This window comes from Argopecten irradians, chromosome 10 (assembly GCF_041381155.1).
Source record: "Argopecten irradians isolate NY chromosome 10, Ai_NY, whole genome shotgun sequence".
Lineage (NCBI taxonomy): Eukaryota > Metazoa > Mollusca > Bivalvia > Pectinida > Pectinidae > Argopecten > Argopecten irradians.
The window spans coordinates 15,463,147-15,488,139 of record NC_091143.1 but is presented as its reverse complement, the minus strand read 5'-3'; the positions used below and the strand labels follow the sequence as shown (position 1 = coordinate 15,488,139).

At 35.8% G+C, this 24,993-nt stretch overlaps 1 protein-coding gene across 1 annotated transcript; it reads right to left on the bottom strand.

Annotated features, from left to right (window-relative positions):
• Positions 1–895: 895 nt before the first annotated feature.
• Positions 896–24,991, bottom strand: LOC138332559 (DNA repair protein REV1-like). The gene is made up of 14 exons (XM_069280564.1): positions 24,936–24,991; positions 23,869–23,957; positions 23,224–23,344; positions 22,673–22,844; positions 21,056–21,804; positions 20,271–20,545; positions 19,832–19,956; positions 19,178–19,332; positions 18,750–18,869; positions 18,204–18,424; positions 15,349–15,493; positions 14,559–14,789; positions 2,111–2,213; positions 896–1,123 (listed from the first exon to the last, which is right to left on the bottom strand). Exons 2-14 carry the CDS (start codon positions 23,920–23,922, stop codon positions 985–987), a joined length of 2,610 nt encoding a protein of 869 aa, XP_069136665.1. The 5' UTR covers positions 23,923–23,957; positions 24,936–24,991; the 3' UTR covers positions 896–984.
• Positions 24,992–24,993: the final 2 nt, after the last annotated feature.

Here is a 24,993-nt window from a genome sequence, read left to right as displayed (position 1 = left end):
AGTACGGTTAAAATGCCACTAACCTTCTAGCTTGTCAGTTTTGCTGTAATAATATTACAAACCACTTATTGAAAATCCTAAATATAGGACAGTTTAGGACTCGTCTTATAAATCCCACGTGTGTGTTTTGACTTTTTGCACACGGCCTGCAGCCGGGACATGTTATGGCGGTTCCCTACGTAATGAGCATAGCTAGATCTATAAGGAGTTTCATATGCAGTTTTACTAGAAATATGAAGATTTGTTAAAATATCTAAAATAAAGAAATACTAGTCAAGTGAATTTTTATGCAATTTGAAGAATATTTGTTTTGTTTTTAAGTAGATACAGACGCATTGTTGATGATATATAGATCGGTTAAGCTAACTAGCCATTCAGTTTCGTTAAGCGATGAGAGGCCCGAGCGTAGCATCCAGTACCAGTTTACCTGTGGATTTGGCGACAGTACTCGAGTCTAAAAATAGCCACGTTGTGTCGGTAGAGTGTTAGCGTTTATCGCTACACGGTACAGAATTTCTCGCTGTGTTACAAGTCAATCGATTGACGGTAAGGAACTTCATAATATTTATCATTCGCAGTTGGGGTGGACCGGGTATAAGTAATTAATATATACAAAAATAAAAAATATAACTTTGCCACTAATGGGCCAAGATTTCTATTGATGTAGTCCTCTATTCACTTGTGACTAAAAGGAAATGTCGAAGGATGGATGGATGAACGACTGGTCATGTCATAAGCTCACAGGCCTTTTAGGCGAGGTAAACTAAAACCATTAGTAATGAAATGTTTAGTTTTCATGGATAAATCACATTTGTCTGGTAGTTTCAATTTGCTTGGGTTAGGTTTTACTACAGTAATTTCCATGTAAGGAATAACAAATAGCAATAATGATAAAAATATTTAAACAATTTAATAAGTCAAACAAAAAACCAAAAAATTATAACTTTGAAATGATTTCCACCAAACCATTAATATTATGAAATGTTATGCTTTCATCGATGAATTATATTTGTCTGGTAGTTTCAACTTGCTGCCATATGTTGCTTGTACAATGCATTGTAAATGCTGGACAATTCTTTGTAATGACATCTCCCATAGTTCATTCTTCAGGCAAATTATATTTCTGAAAATAGACACAAAAAATATCATATGCACATAAAAAAATAAACCGTTCTGTCTGAACAAAAAATAAATATTATAAATTACTGCTAATTGGAATGTGGTATCATTATAGAAATCCCTCAAATAACCCAACAGTTGTATCATTGTGGTTAAGCTAATCTGTTTGTTTTAAGCTCATTCCTAAGATGCAAATATATTTTTGCGCAAAAAAAAAAAAAAAAAAAACACGAAAAAATAGTTCATGCACATAAACTAAAAAGCAAACTGTTCTGTCTGAAAAGAATAAAGAAACAGTTGTACCATTATATTTGACTTCCCTCGAAACCCTTACATTCCATTTAACATTATAGAGGCCCAAAGAGACTAAACAGTTATCTGACTACCTTGGCAACAGTCATGTAGGAAATTAATTGGATACATGTATTGTGTCATGGTGGCCATCTTCAATTTGGGATCAACCCGAGATGTAACAACACTTGTCAGGATCATTTCAGGCAAGTTTCAGCCAAATCACACTTGTAGAACTTGAGAAGAAGTTCAAAATGTGTTTTCAAGATGGCAGCTGTGGTGGCCATCTTGGATTTTTGATTGACCCGAAAAATAGCACCACTTTTTTGGGACCATATCTTGATCATTTCAGACAAGTTTCAGCCAATTTGCACTCAGTCTGGTAGAAATTAAGAAGTTCAAAATGTGGTTTTGGCCAAATCACACCGGTAGAACTGTTCAAAATGTGTTTTTTAGATGGTGGCTTTTTAGATTTCAGATTGACCTGCAAAATAACAACACTTTGGTTGGGATCTTGTGAAATGTTTAAGGACAGCGGACGACAACGGACGAAACATGACTATAGGTCATAATGACTATTTGCGTCAGAATGAGATGACCCAACAACAACAGTTGTACTACTGTGTTTGACTTCCCACAAAACCTTTCCATTTCATTTAAAAAATGTATTACCAAAGTCTAATCAGCAGTATTGATTTACCTGTTTAGAAACTTAATGACCAGATCTACTTGTTCCAGGTTTCTGTCCAGAACCAGATCTTGTAGGTAGGTGAGCATTACATCTTCATCTTCCTGTTCAGGTGCTTAACACAAAGGCAGATTTGATCAATGTACACAACTTTTCAACAAATTGATGAAAAATATGCAGAAAGCTCAAAGAAATTGGGATAGAAAAAAATAGATGTGAGGACGGAAGGGTTATGAATTTGTATATTATCACAAGGCAAGAGAAGTTGAAACTAAGACAAATCTTCATATCAAACTTCCACATGATATGCAAAACTGAATACAAGGATGTTAAACCCTTACCTAGATTAGTTTGAAGTTCCAGTAATATTATGTCTCCTAGTGCAAGAGAGATAATCGTAAAAGAATTTCTGGAAAATAATCAATGTACAGCAAAAGCCAGGTCGTAGTAAGCTAAAGGTGGGGTTGCAAAATCCGCCCACGTGCCAATTTTTTTCAAATTTTGCAGTGTTAAAGGTCTAGGTACATAACTACTTTTTATGTGCTGTTTATTTATTTTGTATGTTTTAAAAAGGCATAAAGGGTCTGAAATGATGTTTTCTAAAATTACTTTGGGTATGTTGCAAGGGGACCCCTTGTGTCCATCTTTTGAACATAATTTTTAGGTCACCTGAGACGAAGTCTCAAGTGACCTATTCTAATCGCCTTTTGTCCGTCGTCGTGCGTCGTCCGTCGTATGTCCGTAAACAATTTACATTTTCGACTTCTTCTCCAAAACTGCTGAAGCAATTTCAATGAAATTTTGTACAAACCTTCTAAGGCATAAGGCCAACCAAAATTGTGAATTATATGGTCCCCTGCCCCCAGGGGGCTGTGGGAGGGGCCAAAAGGGGTAAAATTGAGTAAAATTTCAAAAATCTTCTTCTTTACTCACAGATGTGGTAGAATCAAATACTCTTCATAGATAGAAAGGTCTTAAAGGTGATAAAAACAGATTTTAAATATGCTATTTTTGTGTTGATATTTGTTTATTGTGGTGCACTTTATGATTTCCAACAAAAAATACAGGTTGTATTTGACGTAATTTCCATAAAATGTGCTTGAAACGAAGTCCACAACGACCCTTGTCTAGAACGATCGCATCGCTTATCGCCCCTGATATCACCAGGTGGCCGTAGATTCGTGACGTCATCTGAGACCAACAGCTGTGACAAGAGCCGGGAAACTTCAATTGGGGCAGTGTTGCGGTATTGGCGATTATAGATATGCCATATAATTATAATCTATAACATACAATGATATAATAAAAACCACAAACTCATTCCTTATCGTCATATTCTGGGAAACAAACTTGTATAAATTTTGTTCTGCTCCCCCAGGGACAAGGAGGGGCGGGGCCCAATAGGGGAAAAAACAGGTAAATCCTTTTAATCGCTACTTCAGTCCAAAAGAGTTCTGCACCATGGATTGTAACCAAAATTAGCCACAAACCATCCTTGGGGGAAGGGGAACAGAACTTGTATAAATTTTGGCTCTGGTCCCCCGGGGGCAGGAGGGGCGGGGCCCAATAGGGGTAATAGAGGTAAATCCTTTAAATCGCTACTAGTCATAGAGTTCTGAATGGAATGTAACCAAATTTGGCCACAAACATCCTTGGGGGAGGGGGAACAGACCTTGTATAAATTTTGGCTCTGACCCCCCGGGGGCAGGAGGGGCGGGGCCCAATAGGGGAAATAGAGGTAAATCCTTTAAATCTCTACTTGTCCTAGAGCTCTACATGAATTGTAACCAAATTTGGCCACAAACATCCTTGGGGGAAGGGGAACAGAACTTGTATAAATTTTGGCTCTGATCCCCAAGGGGCAGGAGGGGCGGGGCCCAATAGGGGAAATAGAGGTAAATCCTTTAAATCGCTACTTGTCATAGAGTTCTGAATGGAATGTAACCAAATTTGGCCATCAACATCCTTTGGGGAAGGGGAAGAGAATTTGTATAAATTTTGGCTCTAGTCCCCCGGCGGCAGGAGGGGCGGGGCCCAATAGGGGTAATAGAGGTAAATCCTTTAAATCGCTACTAGTCATAGAGTTCTGAATGGAATGTAACCAAATTTGGCCACAAGCATCCTTTGGGGAAGGGGAACAGAACTTGTTTAAATTTTGGCTCTGGTCCCCCGGGGGCAGGAGGGGCGGGGCCCAATAGGGGAAATAGAGGTAAATCCTTTAAATCGCTACTAGTCATAGAGTTCTACATGAATTGTAACCAAATTTGGCCACAAACATCCTTGGGGGAAGGGGAACAGAACTTGTATAAATTTTGACTCTGGCCCCCCGAGGACAGGACGGGTGGGGCCCATTAGGGGAAATAGAGGTAAATCCTATAAATCACTTCTTGTCCTAGAGTTTTGCTTGGATTGTGACCAAATTTGGCCATAAACATCCTTGGGGGAAGGGGAACAGAACTTGTATAAATTTTGGCTCTGACCTCCTGGGGGCGGGAGGGGTGGGGCCCAATAGGGGATTTAGAGGTTAAATATTAAGATTCCTTCAGAAAAGAAACAATGAACCTGTATTCAGAACATTACTTGGCATTACAAACCAGGTGAGCGATACAGGCCCTCTGGGCCTCTTGTTTATTTTGTATGTTTTAAAAAGGCATAAAGGGTCTGAAATGATGTTTTCTAAAATTACTTTGGGTATGTTGCAAGGGGACCCCTTGTGTCCATCTTTTGAACATAATTTTTAGGTCACCTGAGACGAAGTCTCAAGTGACCTATTCTAATCGCCTTTTGTCCGTCGTCGTGCGTCGTCCGTCGTATGTCCGTAAACAATTTACATTTTCGACTTCTTCTCCAAAACTGCTGAAGCAATTTCAATGAAATTTTGTACAAACCTTCTAAGGCATAAGGCCAACCAAAATTGTGAATTATATGGTCCCCTGCCCCCAGGGGGCTGTGGGAGGGGCCAAAAGGGGTAAAATTGAGTAAAATTTCAAAAATCTTCTTCTTTACTCACAGATGTGGTAGAATCAAATACTCTTCATAGATAGAAAGGTCTTAAGGTCCTTTATAAAAATTGTGAATTGTATGACCCTATTAACAAATTTTCTATGACTGACCCCCAGGGGCCTTAGGGGCGGGGTCAAAAGGGGTCAAATAGGCTAAAATTTCAAAAATCTTCTTCTGAAATTCTGGAAATGGTAGAATCAAATACTTTTCATAAATAGAAAGGTCTTAAGGTCCTTTACAAAAATTGTGAATTATATGACCCTGGGGTCTCACGTTTCCCCCTGGGGAGGGGGTCAAGTTTACTATAGTTTATATAGGGAAAACACATTTATGAGCATTTTTTGATCAATTATCATTGGAATCGAGTCAAACTTGGTTAGAATTATTAGCCTGAGATAGCATTTTAATATGATATCCATATTGGTCCAGGCCGACCCCCTGGGGGCAGAGGGGCGGGGCCAAAAAAGGTCAAATAGGCTAAAACTTCAAAAATATTCTTTTAAAATTCTGGAAATGGTATAATCAAATACACTTTATAGATGAAAAGGTCTTAAAGTTTGTTTATAAAAATTGTAAATTATATGACCATGGGGTCTCCTGTTTCCCCTTGGGGAGGGGTCAAGTTTACTATAGTTTATATAGGCAAAACACATTAATGAGCATTTTTTGCTCAATTTTCATAGGAAATGAGTCAAACTTGGTTAGAAATATTAGCCTGAGATAGCATTTTAATATCATATCCACATTGGTCCAGGCCGACCCCCTGGGGCAGAGGGGCGGGGCTAAAAAAGGGTCAAATAGGCTAAAACTTCAAAAATCTTCTAAAATTCTGGATATAGTAGAATCAAATAATTAGAGATGGAAAGGTCTTAAGGTGTTTTATAAAAATTGTGTATAACTGTGTGATAATGAATTATATGACCTTTGGGTCTCACTTTACCCCCTGGGAAGAAGTAAATGTATACTGTGGTGAATAATGCGATTTGATTGCTGGAGTATGTATACTGTGTGTGAATAATGCGATTTGATTGCTGGAGTATAGTATACTGTGTGAATAATGCGATTTGATTTGATTGCTGCAGTATGTGACTTTACTGTGGAGTATGAACTTAATGCGATTTGATTGCTGGAGTATGTATACTGTGTGAATAATGCGATTTGATTGGCTGGAGTGGAGTATGTTAACTGTGTGGTGGAATAATGAGATTTGATTGCTGGAGAGTATGTACACAGTGTGAATAATGCGATTTGATTGTCTGGAGTATGTATTACTGTGTGAATAATGCGATTTGATTGCTGGAGTATGTTTACTGTGTGAATAATGCTGATTTGATTGCTGGAGTATGTATTACTGTGTGAATAATGCGATTTGGATTGCTGATATATTACTGTATTACTGTATACTGTGAATAATGCGATTTGATTGCTGGAGTATGTATACTGTGTTGTGTGAATAATGCTGATTTGATTGCTGGAGTATGTTTACTGTGTGTGAATAATGCGATTTGATTGCTGGAGTATGTATTACTGTGTGAATAATGCGATTTGATTACTGGAGTATATATACTGTGTGAATAATGCGATTTGATTACTGGAGTAATGTTTACTGTGTGAATAATGCGATTTGATTGCTGGAGTAAGTATACTGTGTGAGTATGCGATTTGATAATGCTGGAGTAGTATGAATAATGCGATTTGATTGCTGGAGTATGCGATTACTGTGTGATATAATGCGATTTGATTAACTGGAGTATATTATACTGTGTGAATAATGCGATTTGATTTGGAGTATATACTGTGAACTAATGCGATATGCTGGAGTATGACTGTGTGAATAATGCGATTTGATTGCTGGAGTATGTATTATGTGTGAATAATGCGATTTGATTGCTGGAGTATGTATACTGTGTGAATAATGCGCATTTTGATTACTGGAGTATGTATACTGTGTGAATAATGCGATTTGATTGCTGGAGTATGTATTACTGTGTGAATAATGCGATTTGATTGCTGGAGTATGTATACTGTGTGGAATAATGCGATTTTGATTGCTGCGAGTATGTATACTGTGTGAATAATGCGATTTGATTGCTGGAGTATGGAGTATACTGTGTGAATAATGCGATTTGATTGCTGGAGTATGTATACTGTGTGAATAATGCGATTTGATTGCTGGAGTATGTATACTGTGTGAATAATGCGATTTGATTACTGGAACCAGTATTGTGATTGCTGCAATATACTGTGTGAATAATGCGATTTGATTGCTGGAGTAATGTTAATACTGTGTGAATAATGCGATTTGATTGCTGGAGTATGTATACTGTGTGAATAATGCGATTTGATTGCTGGAGTATGTATACTGTGTGTGAATAATGCGATTTGATTACTGGAGTATGTATACTGTGTGAATAATGCGATTTGATTACTGAATAATGAGATTTGATTGCTGTGGAGTATGCTTACTGTGTGAATAATGTCCATTTGATTGCTGGAGTATGTTTACTGTTGTGAATAATGCCATTTGATTACTGGAGTATGTATACTGTGTGAATAATGCGATTTGATTGCTGGAGTATATATACTGTGTGAATAATGCGATTTGATTGCTGGAGTATGTATACTGTGTGAATAATGTTGATTTGATTGCTGGAGTATGTATACTGTGTGAATAATGCGATTTGATTGCTGGAGTATGTATACTGTGTGTGAATAATGCGATTTGATTTTACTGGAGTATGTATATACTGTGTGAATAATGCGATTTGATTGCTGGAGTATGTATACTGTGTGAATAATGCGATTTGATTGCTGGAGTATATATACTGTGTGAATAATGCGATTTGATTACTGGAGTATGTATACTGTGTGAATAATGCGATTTGATTACTGGAGTATGTTTACTGTGTGAATAATGCGATTTGATTGCTGGAGTATGTATACTGTGTGAATAATGCGATTTGATTGCTGGAGTATGTATACTGTGTGTGAATAATGCGATTTGATTGCTGGAGTATGTATACTGTGTGAATAATGCGATTTGATTGCTGGAGTATGTATACTGTGTGAATAATGGATTTGATTGCTGGAGTATGTATACTGTGTGAATAATGCGATTTGATTGTGGAGTATGTATTACTGTGTGAATAATGCGATTTGATTGCTGGAGTATAATGTTTACTGTGTGAATAATGAGATTTGATTGCTGGAGTATGTATTACTGTGTGAATAATGCCATTTGATTGCTGGAGTATGTATACTGTGTGAATAATGCGATTTGATTGCTGGAGTATATATACTGTGTGAATAATGCGATTTGATTACTGTATACTGTGTGAATAGTATATGTGGTGAAATAATGCGATTTGATTACTGGAGTATGTTTACTGTGTGAATAATGCGATTTGATTACTGGAGTATGTTATACTGTGTGAATAATGCGATTTGATTGCTGGAGTATGTATACTGTGTGAATAATGCGATTTGATTGCTGGAGTATGTATACTGTGTGAATAATGCGATTTGATTGCTGGAGTATGTATTGACTGTGTGAATAATGCGATTTGATTGCTGGAGTATGTTATACTGTGTGAATAATGCGATTTGATTACTGGAGTATGTATACTGTGTGATAATGCGATTTGATTGCTGGAGTATGTATACTGTGTGAATAATGCGATTTGATTGCTGGAGTATGTATACTGTGTGAATAATGCGATTTGATTACTGGAGTATGTATACTGTGTGAATAATGCGATTTGATTGCTGGAGTATGTATATACTGTGTGAATAATGCGATTTGATTACTGGAGTATGTATACTGTGTGAATAATGCGATTTGATTACTGGAGTATGTATTACTGTGTGTGAATAATGCGATTTGATTGCTGGAGTATGTTTACTGTGGTGAATAATGCGATTTGATTGCTGGAGTATGTTCACTGTGTGAATAATGCGATTTGATTGCTGGAGAATGTATACTGTGTGAATAATGCGATTTGATTGCTGGAGTATGGTATATGTACTGTGTGATACTGATGTGAATAATGCGATTTGATTGCTGGAGTATGTATACTGTGTGAATAATGCGATTTGATTGCTGGAGTATGCTTACTGTGTGAATAATGCGATTTGATTGCTGGAGTATGTTTACTGTGTGAATAATGCGATTTGATTGCTGGAGTATGTAACTTGGTGAATAATGCATTTTGATGGAGTATGTATACTGTGTGAATAATGCGATTTGATTGCTGGAGTATGTATACTGTGTGAATAATGCGATTTGATTACTGGAGTATGTTTACTGTGTGAATAATGCGTGATTTGATTGCTGGAGTATGTTTACTGTGTGAATAATGCGATTTGATTGCTGGAGTATGTTTACTGTGTGAATAATGCGATTTGATTGCTGGAGTATGTTTACTGTGTGAATAATGCGATTTGATTGCTGGAGTATGTATACTGTGTGAATAATGCGATTTGATTGCTGGAGTATGTTTACTGTGTGAATAATGCGATTTGATTGCTGGAGTATGTTTACTGTGTGAATAATGCGATTTGATTGCTGGAGTATGTATACTGTGTGAATAATGCGATTTGATTGCTGGAGTATGTATACTGTGTGAATAATGCGATTTGATTGCTGGAGTATGTATACTGTGTGAATAATGCGATTTGATTGCTGGAGTATGTTTTATACTGTGTGAATAATGCGATTTGATTGCTGGAGTATGTTTACTGTGTGAATAATGCGATTTGATTGCTGGAGTATGTTTACTGTGTGAATAATGCGATTTGATTGCTGGAGTATGTATACTGTGTGAATAATGAGATTTGATTGCTGGAGTATGCTTACTGTGTGAATAATGCGATTTGATTGCTGGAGTATGTATACTGTGTGAATAATGCGATTTGATTGCTGGAGTATGTTTACTGTGTGAATAATGCGATTTGATTACTGGAGTATGTATACTGTGTGAATAATGCGATTTGATTGCTGGAGTATGTATACTGTGTGAATAATGCGATTTGATTACTGGAGTATATATACTGTGTGAATAATGCGATTTGATTACTGGAGTATGTTTACTGTGTGAATAATGCGATTTGATTGCTGGAGTATGTATACTGTGTGAATAATGCGATTTGATTGCTGGAGTATATATACTGTGTGAATAATGCGATTTGATTACTGGAGTATGTTATACTGTGTGAATAATGCGATTTGATTACTGGAGTATGTATACTGTGTGAATAATGCGATTTGATTGCTGGAGTATGTATACTGTGTGAATAATGCGATTTGATTACTGGAGTATGTTTACTGTGTGAATAATGCGATTTGATTACTGGAGTATGTATACTGTGTGAATAATGCGATTTGATTGCTGGAGTATGTATTACTGTGTGAATAATGCGATTTGATTGCTGGAGTATGTATACTGTGTGAATAATGCGATTTGATTATGCTGGAGTATGTATACTGTGTGAATAATGCGATTTGATTACTGGAGTATGTATACTGTGTGAATAATGCGATTTGATTGCTGGAGTATGTTTACTGTGTGAATAATGCGATTTGATTGCTGGAGTATGTTTACTGTGTGAATAATGCGATTTGATTGCTGGAGTATGTATACTGTGTGAATAATGCGATTTGATTGCTGGAGTATGTATACTGTGTGAATAATGCGATTTGATTGCTGGAGTATGCTTACTGTGTGAATAATGCGATTTGATTGCTGGAGTATGTTTACTGTGTGAATAATGCGATTTGATTGCTGGAGTATGTATACTGTGTGAATAATGCGATTTGATTGCTGGAGTATGTATACTGTGTGAATAATGCGATTTGATTGCTGGAGTATGTATACTGTGTGAATAATGCGATTTGATTACTGGAGTATGTATACTGTGTGAATAATGCGATTTGATTACTGGAGTATGTTTGATTACTGTGTGAATAATGCGATTTGATTGCTGGAGTATGTATACTGTGTGAATAATGCGATTTGATTGCTGGAGTATGTATACTGTGTGAATAATGCGATTTGATTGCTGGAGTATGTTTACTGTGTGAATAATGCGATTTGATTGCTGGAGTATGTATACTGTGTGAATAATGCGATTTGATTGCTGGAGTATGTATACTGTGTGAATAATGCGATTTGATTACTGGAGTATGTATACTGTGTGAATAATGCGATTTGATTGCTGGAGTATGTATACTGTGTGAATAATGCGATTTGATTGCTGGAGTATGTTTACTGTGTGAATAATGCGATTTGATTGCTGGAGTATGTATACTGTGTGAATAATGCGATTTGATTGCTGGAGTATGTATACTGTGTGAATAATGCGATTTGATTGCTGGAGTATGTTTACTGTGTGAATAATGCGATTTGATTGCTGGAGTATGTTTACTGTGTGAATAATGCGATTTGATTGCTGGAGTATGTATATACTGTGTGAATAATGCGATTTGATTGCTGGAGTATGTATACTGTGTGAATAATGCGATTTGATTGCTGGAGTATGTATACTGTGTGAATAATGCGATTTGATTGCTGGAGTATGTATACTGTGTGAATAATGCGATTTGATTGCTGGAGTATGTTATACTGTGTGAATAATGCGATTTGATTGCTGGAGTATGTTTACTGTGTGAGAATAATGTGATTTGATTGCTGGAGTATGTTTACTGTGTGAATAATGCGATTTGATTGCTGGAGTATGTTTACTGTGTGAATAATGAGATTTGATTGCTGGAGTATGCTTACTGTGTGAATAATGCGATTTGATTACTGGAGTATGTATACTGTGTGAATAATGCGATTTGATTGCTGGAGTATGTATACTGTGTGAATAATGCGATTTGATTGCTGGAGTATGTATACTGTGTGAATAATGCGATTTGATTACTGGAGTATGTATATACTGTGTGAATAATGCGATTTGATTGCTGGAGTATGTATACTGTGTGAATAATGAGATTTGATTGCTGGAGTATGTTTACTGTGTGAATAATGCGATTTGATTGCTGGAGTATGTATACTGTGTGAATAATGCGATTTGATTGATTGTACTGTGTGATTTTGATTGTATGTTTACTGTGTGAATAATGCCATTTGATTGCTGGAGTATGTATACTGTGTGAATAATGCGATTTGATTGCTGGAGTATGTATACTGTGTGAATAATGCGATTTGATTGCTGGAGTATGTATACTGTGTGAATAATGCGATTTGATTGCTGGAGTATGTATACTGTGTGAATAATGCGATTTGATTGCTGGAGTATGTATACTGTGTGAATAATAATGCGATTTGATTGATTTGATTGCTGGAGTATGTATACTGTGTGAATAATGCGATTTGATTGCTGGAGTATGTATACTGTGTGAATAATGCGATTTGATTGATTCTGGAGTATGTATACTGTGTGAATAATGCGATTTGATTGCTGGAGTATGTTTACTGTGTGAATAATGCCATTTGATTGCTGGAGTATGTATACTGTGTGAATAATGCGATTTGATTGCTGGAGTATGTATACTGTGTGAATAATGCGATTTGATTACTGGAGTATATATACTGTGTGAATAATGCGATTTGATTGCTGGAGTATGTATACTGTGTGAATAATGCGATTTGATTGCTGGAGTATGTATACTGTGTGAATAATGCGATTTGATTGCTGGAGTATGTTTACTGTGTGAATAATGCGATTTGATTGCTGGAGTATGTATACTGTGTGAATAATGCGATTTGATTGCTGGAGTATGTATACTGTGTGAATAATGCGATTTGATTGCTGGAGTATGTATACTGTGTGAATAATGCGATTTGATTGCTGGAGTATGTATACTGTGTGAATAATGCGATTTGATTGCTGGAGTATGTATACTGTGTGAATAATGCGATTTGATTGCTGGAGTATGTATTACTGTGTGAATAATGCCATTTGATTGCTGGAGTATGTTTACTGTGTGAATAATGCCATTTGATTACTGGAGTATGTTTACTGTGTGAATAATGCGATTTGATTACTGGAGTATGTATACTGTGTGAATAATGCGATTTGATTGCTGGAGTATGTATACTGTGTGAATAATGCCATTTGATTGCTGGAGTATGTATACTGTGTGAATAATGCGATTTGATTACTGGAGTATGTATACTGTGTGAATAATGCGATTTGATTACTGGAGTATGTATACTGTGTGAATAATGCGATTTGATTGCTGGAGTATGTATACTGTGTGAATAATGCGATTTGATTGCTGGAGTATGTATACTGTGTGAATAATGCGATTTGATTGCTGGAGTATGTTTACTGTGTGAATAATGCGATTTGATTGCTGGAGTATGTATACTGTGTGAATAATGCGATTTGATTACTGGAGTATATATACTGTGTGAATAATGCGATTTGATTGCTGGAGTATGTATACTGTGTGAATAATGCGATTTGATTGCTGGAGTATGTATACTGTGTGAATAATGCGATTTGATTGCTGGAGTATGTATACTGTGTGAATAATGCGATTTGATTGCTGGAGTATGTATACTGTGTGAATAATGAGATTTGATTGCTGGAGTATGCTTACTGTGTGAATAATGCCATTTGATTGCTGGAGTATGTTTACTGTGTGAATAATGCCATTTGATTACTGGAGTATGTATACTGTGTGAATAATGCGATTTGATTGCTGGAGTATATATACTGTGTGAATAATGCGATTTGATTACTGGAGTATGTATACTGTGTGAATAATGCGATTTGATTACTGGAGTATATATACTGTGTGAATAATGCCATTTGATTGCTGGAGTATGTTTACTGTGTGAATAATGCGATTTGATTGCTGGAGTATGTATTACTGTGTGAATAATTCGATTTGATTGCTGGAGTATGTTTATAGCATGAATAATATAGATCATTATGGTCAACATGCTCGCAAAGAGAAAACAAAGCTGTATAAAACACCATATGTCTTACCATGAGGTACTGTGAATGATGCGATTTGATTGCTGGAGTATGTTTATAATGTAATTAGTACAGATAAACATGGACTTCATGCTTTTGAAGAGAAGGCGAAGGTATCTAATACAAGCTTTGTCCTATCATTAGATGTTGTGAATGATGCGAATTGATTGCTGATATTCTATAGCATGATAAGGAAAGAAAATATAAAAATGGTAAAATAAAAATAATTTGTTTTATAGAATTCATAATTTTGTAAATACAACTTCAACAGTCAAATTGAATAAATGACTTCAATGGTCAAAGTCTAAGATATCTGCCTGTTGACCATTTTGTTTTTCAACCAAACCGAAAATGTAAGGTCTGAGGAGAACCTACATGTAAATTTTGAGAAAGGTCTCTTCGGTATTAGACATAACAAACTTCATTGATGTTATAATCTAAAATGGTTGTAAAGTGAAAACATGACTACCTTGTTTTGCTACAGTAAAGTTGAGGATGCTTTGAGCCCCTTTAGTTGATCTTTGACTTCCAAGGGTGCCAGGCTCTAGTCTCTGAAGTTGAATACCAATGCCTCTCAGATCACTGGCTTTGACCTTCATGGCGTGTAAGATTCCAATGCACTCTCTTGAAATGATGTTTGGGTCGTCTGTTGCCATGGGTAATGTGACTGATTTTGACAGGTTGTTACAAATACCATGACCTACAAATAACATTGGAATTAGGTTGTAACAAGACGTCATTGGCCTAGTTATTCTGTCTAACAAGTGTTTGTCCTGGAAATAAAGCACACATTCTTATGCCATTTCACACAAACTGAAGTAAATATTAAAAGCCAATCCATTAATATATATATATCAAAGTGTACAAATTATTACATGTAAATAATTCAGACTAAAGATATATATGACTAACCCGAAAATTATCAAATTGTGAACTGATTGACAGCTTACCAAGCAACAATACCCACACTTAAATATATCAAGGTTTACAATATTGTGAATTCGGGAGGAAAACGTTTCTTTCTTAAAATGAATGGCATGTGAGAAATATAAAACAGATTAAGTGTTTGGATAAATTTCTATTTATACATTGTTTCTACCACAAGTTATGAACTCAATTACCCACGGGTTTAAATGAATCTATAACCACTTATACATTTATCCAAGGATTTAAACATTTCTACAACCATCTATATTTACCCTTCAATTTGGACAATTCTAAATCCACCTATATTTCCCCAAGTTTGGACGTATATTTACCCATGAATTTTGACGTTTCTACAGGGGCATCCTCCCGTCTGACCATGACCTTGAGGGTGATTGTCTTTCCTTTCCTGTCAATGTTCTTCAGACGGGTGTGAACCTCCTCTGACAAATCAGACAGAAACTTGTCGGCCTCACCTGCCTGAGTTCAAAAATGAACACATCTTTTGGACATTACTGTAAACCAACTTTCCTCGGTAGCTACTAACTATTACATGTTACAACTCCAATGACTTATCAAAAAGGTTCAAAATTTTTTACAAAACAAATGACCTTTCAATACAAGTGAGGTAGACATTTATTGGCGAAGATTAACTTCTGTGAGTTGGTTTTAAAGACTATTATCACGATTTTGGCTCATAATGAGAACAAATAGATTTTAACGAAATATAAATTTTATGATCTGGTTACAGGATTACATGTGATTTATCTATCATGATTTGATGTATGTAATATTAGTGACCACACCAATGTCTCGTGAAATAAACGCAACATATCTAGCCAATTACATGCTACAGTAAAACCTGCCTTAGCAAACACATCTGTATAATGACCACCTACTTAATAAGACCACTTTTCTAGGATCCCAAATAATGATTTTAAACACAATTCAACCTTTGTATAAAGACCATCTACTTTATAAGACCACTTTTCTATGATCCCAAATAACTAATTTCAACACAATTCAACCTTTGTATAAAGAACATTTACTTTATAAGACCACTTTTCTAGGATCCCAAATAATGATTTTAAACACAATTCAACCTTTGTATAAAGAACATCTACTTAATAAGACCACTTTTCTAAGGTCTCAGGTCTCAACACAATTCAACCTTTGTATAAAGAACATCTACTTAATAAGACCACTTTTCTATGGTCTCAAATAACAACACAATTCAACCTTTGTATAAAGAACATCTACTTAATAAGACCACTTTTCTAGGATCCCAAATAACTAATTTCAACACAATTCAACCTTTGTATAAAGAACATCTACTTTATAAGACCACTTTTCTAGGATCCCAAATAACTAATTTCAACACAATTCAACCTTTGTATAAAGAACATCTACTTTATAAGACCACTTTTCTATGGTCTCAACACAATTCAACCTTTGTATAAAGAACATCTACTTAATAAGACCACTTTTCTAGGATCCCAAATAACAAATTTCAACACAATTCAACCTTTGTTTAAAGAACATCTACTTTATAAGACCACTTTTCTAGGATCCCAAATACCGGTAACTAATTTCAACACAATTCAACCTTTGTATAAAGAACATCTACTTAATAAGACCACTTTTCTATATAAATTTTATGATCTGGTTACAGGATTACATGTGATTTATCTATCATGATTTGATGTATGTAATATTAGTGACCACACCAATGTCTCGTGAAATAAACGCAACATTTCTAGCCAATTACATGCTACAGTAAAACCTGCCTTAGCAAACACATCTGTATAATGACCACCTACTTAATAAGACCACTTTTCTAGGATCCCAAATAATGATTTTAAAACACAATTCAACCTTTGTATAAAGAACATCTACTTTATAAGACCACTTTTTCTAGGATCCCAAATAATGATTTTAAACACAATTTCAACCTTTGTATAAAGAACATCTACTTAATAAGACCACTTTTCTAGGATCTCAAATAACTAATTTCAACACAATTCAACCTTTGTATAAAGAACATCTACTTAATAAGACCACTTTTCTATATAAATTTTATGATCTGGTTACATCAATTCAACCTGTGGTAATAAAGAACATCACTTATATAAAGACCACGTTTCCGATTCTAGGTTCAACCTACAACCTTTGTATAAAGAACATCTACTTTCATAAGACCACATTTTCTATAGGTCGTCACACACAATTTCAACAAAAATCAACTTTGTATAAAGATGACCATCTATACTTAATAAGACCACTTTTCTAGGATCCCAAATAATGATTTTAAACACAATTCAACCTTTGTATAAAGACCATCTACTTTATAAGACCACTTTTCTAGGATCCCAAATAACTAATTTCAACACAATTCAACCTTTGTATAAAGAACATCTACTTTATAAGACCACTTTTCTAGGATCCCAAATAACTAATTTCAACACAATTCAACCTTTGTATAAAGAACATCTACTTTATAAGACCACTTTTCTAGGATCCCAAATAACTAATTTCAACACAATTCAACCTTTGTATAAAGACCATCTACTTTATAAGACCACTTTTCTAGGATCCCAAATAACTAATTTCAACACAATTCAACCTTTGTATAAAGAACATCTACTTTATAAGACCACTTTTCTATGGTCTCAACACAATTCAACCTTTGTATAAAGAACATCTACTTAATAAGACCACTTTTCTAGGATCCCAAATAACAAATTTCAACACAATTCAACCTTTGTATAAAGAACATCTACTTTATAAGACCACTTTTCTATGGTCTCAACACAATTCAACCTTTGTATAAAGAACATCTACTTAATAAGACCACTTTTCTAGGATCCCAAATAACAAATTTCAACACAATTCAACCTTTGTATAAAGAACATCTACTTTATAAGACCACTTTTCTAGGATCCCAAATAACTAATTTCAACACAATTCAACCTTTGTATAAAGAACATCTACTTAATAAGACCACTTTTCTAAGGTCTCAACACAATTCAACCTTTGTATAAAGACCACCACACCATAGAGACAGACCAGTTTTCTCCTGTCCCATGTCACAAGTGGTCTTTATAGACAGGTTTGACTGTACATGATATAACAATGAAGTAGCAGAGACTACCTTTAAAACAGCTAGCTAATCCAACATAATGCAACTTACGTGTTTGAAGCGGATACCATAGTTAATTTCTGCAGAAACAGATTTTCTTTCTTGTTCAATTTTGATTGGTCGATCATCTTCACCACGGCAGTATCTGTACAATGATTGGCCAGTTTTGGGTCCAAATTCCTTCTGTAGGACTCCTAGTGGCACTTTCTGTAGATCTCCACATTTCTCTATATTCATAGTTTTCAATTTTTTAGCCATAGACCAACCAACACCTATTAAAAATAAAACAATGTTTATTCTTACCTTATGTGATTTGATTGCTGCTATTGACTGTATAGACTAAATGATGGTATACTTGATTTTCCTAAAATGAGACATGCCTTATACTGGTCCCTCGAGAAATGATGAAGCTGTTTCAAGGAATCTAAACCCAGCTTTACTGAAGCTTTGTCTTACTGAGGATATTGTGGTCTTTCTCATCATTGGGTGAATTTTCATAAAGCTGCTAGAGTGCAAACAAAATTGAGCATTCTGTACATACATAGAGATGCTGAGAAAAATTGCATGGTTCCCTGGTTCCAAAGGAAGGCTACTTACCTGGGATATTCTGAATGGTCTGGTCACTAATGAATTCCAGCACCTCATCCGGTTGGAGAAAATATTGACCGTTAGGTTTAGCTTTTCTGGTAGCCATTTTGGCCAACAGGATGTTGGATCCTACAAATGAAGTAGAGATGAGTCTCCTGAGCACAACCTATCAATCTCTCTTGTCAGTAATAACCTTACTTATGGCTATGTTGTTTTATTTTGGCTTGTCAGAATTTTATTTTTGCATCATTTTTGTGACCCATATATACAGAAGTATGTGCATACCAGACATTTTATGTATGCCAATTCGGAATTTCATTTAAAACATTATCCATATAAAAGGATGCCAGATGATTCTGATATATTATTGCTAAGAACAAACAGATCTACAGGCATCAAACAGACCAGTTGAACATCTAAAGATTTAGAAATATTACCCATTCCAGCTGAAGCTGGACAGCCAGTTTGCTCAAAGAGTTCCTGTCGGAGAAGAGAGGCAAAGTCCAGTGGTTTGGCACCCGTAGTTGACAGAAGGTCAGTACAGTCGACCAGCATCTCATCACAGCTGACCGCCTCAATGTCATGTGTATACCTGACGACAAGACAAATGTAAACACACATTTGGTTTAACATCCTATTAACTTTTCCCTTGAGTTCCCAAATGGACTGTTCAAGCTTTTGAACTAGAAGAGTCTAAATGTATCATCAAGGGTGAGTGGGTTAATAGCCAGTGTCATTTAAGGGTAGACCAGGTTTTAGAAGTATAGGAAATCCATTAACCAGCATTCACTACCAGGTAAATACCCCACATATAGGATTCTACTCTGAAGTGGAGGGCTTGTGGTAATATTTCGGACACCATGGTGATATAATTATGTACTGTTTGATGTTATAAATAAGCCTTTAGGTTACATATGACAGCTAACATGTAGGTCTAATCAACGTTTAAAATTCTGTTTATGATCGTTGTACAAAAACACCAAAGTTTTTACTCTGGCCTTGTAGATGACAAGAAATGTGAACAATTTACCTGACAACAGCGTAACGAAGCTATAAACAATAAAATGGGCACAGTTCCTATAGTGACTTACCTTGCTACAGTATCATACAGAATTTTAGATACTTCCTGATAGCCATCAAAGTCGTATGGAATGGTCTGTAGCTCTGGACATAGCAGTCTGGCCTTCCCCATAAACATTCCATTACGGACTCCAGACTATAAAATTCACCATCCATAAGTTAAATAACTTTCCAAAGCAGGGAGAATGAGTCTTCTTCTATCAATCAAAATGTTTACTTTATATTGCATATATACACACAAATGTATGAGGTATACAAATCTGCTCTTACAACATTTCGCCTGAAACATCTAGAAATGTTTGTAGGGGTATATAAGATACGGGTATCCCTGCCTCCATTTGAAATCTAGACAAAAGCAGAGTGACAGGATGTAGCTGACATGAGTGACACTATTTGTACTAGCCACCCAATCTTTTGGCATATAAATTAAGTAAGAAAAATAATACTTGCCTGTCGAGCTTCATAACTACAGGACGCTATCTCTGCCATCGAGTGAAATGATTCTGACATCTGCTGCCCCGATTCAATGATATTCATCTCCTCGACAGTGTCATCTCCTTCATCGTCTTTATCTAACATGGAATGGTGTGAGGCAAGCTTCTTTCCCTTTTTCCCACCCTGGTTACGCTTGAGTTCCCATTGCTGACGTTCAAAGGTGGGGTTAGAGCCAGGAATCGGGCCCTTTAGACCTTTTCCTCTTGAATGAGTAACTGCCACAGGCTTCCCTAATGTAAATGTAGCAGCATTTAGCTAATACTGAATTCAGTTGATCATTTTAAAGCAAAAAAGAAGGTAGCATTTTCAGGCTTTTGTGTTAAAAATAGCATCTCTACATGCACAGAATTAGCAAAAACACTCACATTCTGACAAATGTTCCACTAGTTTTAGAAAACTGACAAGAAAAATTATCAGTAAAAGCAAAAATTACATTACCATTACATCTATTTAAAAGCTTTAACCGCAATTTTTTTTTCTTCTAAATATATATATGCAGATGGATTTAACATGTATCTGTATTTTAGTTTATAGTAAATAATCATGTAAACAAACAATTATCTTTTTATGGCAATTCATAAATAAATAGATATACATGTATGTATTTATCATAAACTAATTATGACCAATGAAATTGATATGGCTGTGGCATTGAAATCAATTTTGTTAAGCTTGTTCAATCATTCTTTAAATGACCTGCTGAAAGGCTTGTTCGAATAATCTAGAACATATGTACCTACCTCGTAAATCTGGCCGTCTCCTTAATCCAACTGACACAAAGAAACAGTCCATATCTATATGCATAACAATGCGGGATGGTTTCCCACTCTTTGTTCCGGAATGATATCCATTACCCAGCATGCCTTCCATATCCTGCTGTCGTCTGCTGACCATCTCTATTAACTTCACCCTCCCAGGGAAATCTGATCTTTGACCTTGAAGTGTCTTAACATAGGCTCGCCATTCTGACTTCCATGTGGACAAATGGTGAAGACGCGAATTGGAATAAAACTCATTTAAGAATGCTGGCTCTCCTGCCATTGCCATCCCTTGTGTCTGTTTCATTGAACCATGGCCATTCACAGCTGCATCAGGGGAGATAACTTTGTTGCTGGACTTAGCTACATTGTTACAGGGAACTACTTCCTTTTGTATGCAAACTTCCTTATTTGGAACTTTCACTTCTTTGGAGTTCTCCAATACATTGGATTCATCAAAATATAATTCTGTATCTTCTACTTCCTCTGAATCATTATCTAGCCTGTTACAAGAGTGAATATTGACTGTCATGTTATCATCCAGATGTGAGACATTTGTTGCGTCCCTCGTAATGGTACTGGTGTTGTTTGTGCTTGTTGTATTTTCAATAGCCATGGTACTATGGTGGGTTACTGAGTGGGTGGAAAAGGCTTCCAGTCCTTGCTGTCTGCCTCCTTGAGCAGTGTATAGTAAGTACTTCGAGTACGACAACAGTCTACCAGCATTGACACTAAAATTGTAAAATATATAACATATATAAACTCACACATTAATCCAACAACAAACTGCCATACCTGTCTATTAAACCCATTAAACTGTCTGTTAAGTCCTGTAAACAATCTATCAAGTCCACTCACCTGTCTATTCAGACCACTCACCTGTCTATTCAGACCACTCACCTATCTATTCAGCTCACTCACCTGTCTATTCAGACCATTCAGTCTATTCAGACCTCATTCATCAGTCATCTATCTATCACTCACTGTCTATTCAGACCACTCACATATCTATTCAGACCTCACTTGTTTCACTATTTCAAGACCACTAACCTGTCTATTCAGCTCACTCACCTGTCTATTCAGTATATTTACACTGTCTATTCAGTCCACTCATCTATCTATTCAGCTCACTCACCAGCATATTTAGACCTCTCATCATCATTCACATTCACTCACCTGTCTATTCAGTCCACTCATCTATCTATTCAGCTCACTAACTTGTCTATTCAGCTCACTCATCTGTCTATTTTAGCTCACTCATCTGTTTATTCAGCTCAATAACCTGTCTATTCATCAGCTCACTCACTGTCTATTCAGCTCACTCACCTGCCCATTCAGACTACTCACCTGTCTATTCAGTCCACTCACCTATCTATTCAGCTCACTCACCTGTCTTTTCAGACCACTTACCTGTCTATTAAGTCCACTCACCTGTCTATTAAGTCCACTCACCTGTCTATTCAGCTCACTCACCTGTCTATTCAGTCCACTCACCTGTCTATTCAGCTCTCTCACCTGTCTATTCAGTCCGCTCATTTATCATTTCAGCTCATTCACCTGTCTATTCTGCCCACTCACCTGTCTATTCAGACCACTCACCTGTCTGTAATCCACTCTGGTCTCACAACTTTGCCATTCTTCATCAGGTCTTTGATCTTGCTGTTGGTGAGGTTAGTAGCGATGATATGAGTCACTTTTGTCTTGTACAGGAAATGTTCATACCGTCCTCCGCGGGACACCACCAGACGTTTCAGTTCATCAGAAGATGGCTCTGTAAAGTAACAAACCACTAGAAGAGCTAGACACAAAGAAATAAACTGATGTGTAAGCTCATTGAGCTTACTTTATACATCATATAGATATTTACTTCACTAAGACTGGCAAAGGTTTGAACACAAGACAATAAACTGTCTTCTTTCTGCTTCATTTAAGCTGATATTTCAGTAAATGGAATGCTTAAAAACTATCAAAAAAGAGAGTAAACAACACTTGTAACTGTCTAAAATGAAATTAAGAGAAATGCCTTTCAACTTCTTAACATCAATACTTTGAGTTAGCAATAAGACATGATTGTAAAACATGTATTTCACAAGAAGCACATAGGGATAAGTATATGGCACCAACTGTATAAGACTGAGAACCTTACTTACTAGTATACCCATTAACATGAATGGCTACTCCCTTGAATATGTTACTGGCGCTGTCTGCTGGTTCTGCATCCATTTGATACTGTTCCTCCAGCTTCCGCATCTTGGCCGCCATGTACCCACCCTGCCGACCATATAAAGGTTGATAGTTTAGCATTTTTTCTTTAATAGTCTAAATTTACCATTATCAAGGTTCAGATTGAGTCTTATTTTTCCAAACTATGCACAGTTCTTAGGCCTAAAAAATAATTTGTCTGTTTAGGGTTACCCAACCGACCCTAATTTTTTACCCTGACCCTAATTCCCCCCCCCCCCCCCTCCCACTTTTCTATGAAAAAAAAAAGAGTCTGAATTTTGATCTCAGACTCCTGTTCCGACCATTATTTTACAGTGAAAGACACTAAGAAAAAAAAATTTATCCCTACCTACCGACCCTATTTTTTTGCAAATGTAACCCTAAACAGGCATATTATTTTTTTGGCATTATACATAGTGACTATTAGCTAAAGACAGAGTTTATTGGAACTACTACAATAAAATATGGTTATAATGTACCTCTGGGGACCAATACAGCAGTTTTGAGATCCCAAAAGGGTGTGGGTATAGACATACCGATATTTAAACAAACCTTAATTTATATCAACTGACCTGTGCTTCAAAGCCATTTTCTGTGAAGGCATATTTCTTTGCTCGTCTGGACATGTCAGAATATTAGTACAACACATCCATTTCTATAACTGCAAAACAATCATGTGGAAATTATTTTTAGAAACTTCAATATTGTTTTAAAACTCTTGTGACTTGTTTCAATTAAATTTATAGAATAATTCAATTGATCTGAATCACTAGGTTCATAAACATTTGTATTTTATAGTACAATGACAAGTTTCACTGTACTATAAAATACAAATGTTTATGAACTTAGTGAAATAGCTTATTTGTCTGTGTGGCCAGGTTTCCAGATAATACCACTTCTTCCAATTTAAGGAAAGGTTTAAGCACATTTGTCCCTGAGAGAGAGTGTTTAAATTATATTTAATTAAGATCAAAATAAGTCATACAAATTAAATTACTCATGAATAGACTAGGATCATGATTAGACAAACGTGTGTATACTGTACATGACTGTTTAAGTCAGAGTGGAATTATGGCATTCTAGCGAGTTCCTTAGCCTTGTATATCTGAAACAATGTACAAGTAGATTAAAATATAATTCCAATATTTTTAACAGTTTTTTCTAGATTGGTTTACTTTCATTGGTTTGATATATTTTTCCGCTACAGCATGTACAGTACATTGCAACTAAAGCATACCATATACATGTATGTAGGCCTACCTGTACTTTATCAGTATAAAGTGAAAGTAGAATTACTTAATTTTGTATTGCTATGTATTACATAAATCATTTGTTATATCATGCGATAAGTATAATTTTATACAATGAGAGAAAACATATTTTGCTAATCATACCTAATTTGTCATAAATGGCAACTAATCTTAGGTCATATTTGAAGACAAGTAAAAACATTTGATTTGCGCGCTAACAATATCATGATATTCCCGTGGTAACATCTAAGTAAACTTATCATTATATATGTGATAAACACACATCGTAATGTACAAGACGTTAGCACATATACATCAGAACTTCATCTTAAAGCTGTAATAAATCAATCTTAGCAACCATAATACGATTTGGATAAGATTATGCTTACCCTTGCCGATTTTAAACTCCTTTTACTGACTTGTATAGAATCCAGAGGTGTTCCGAAA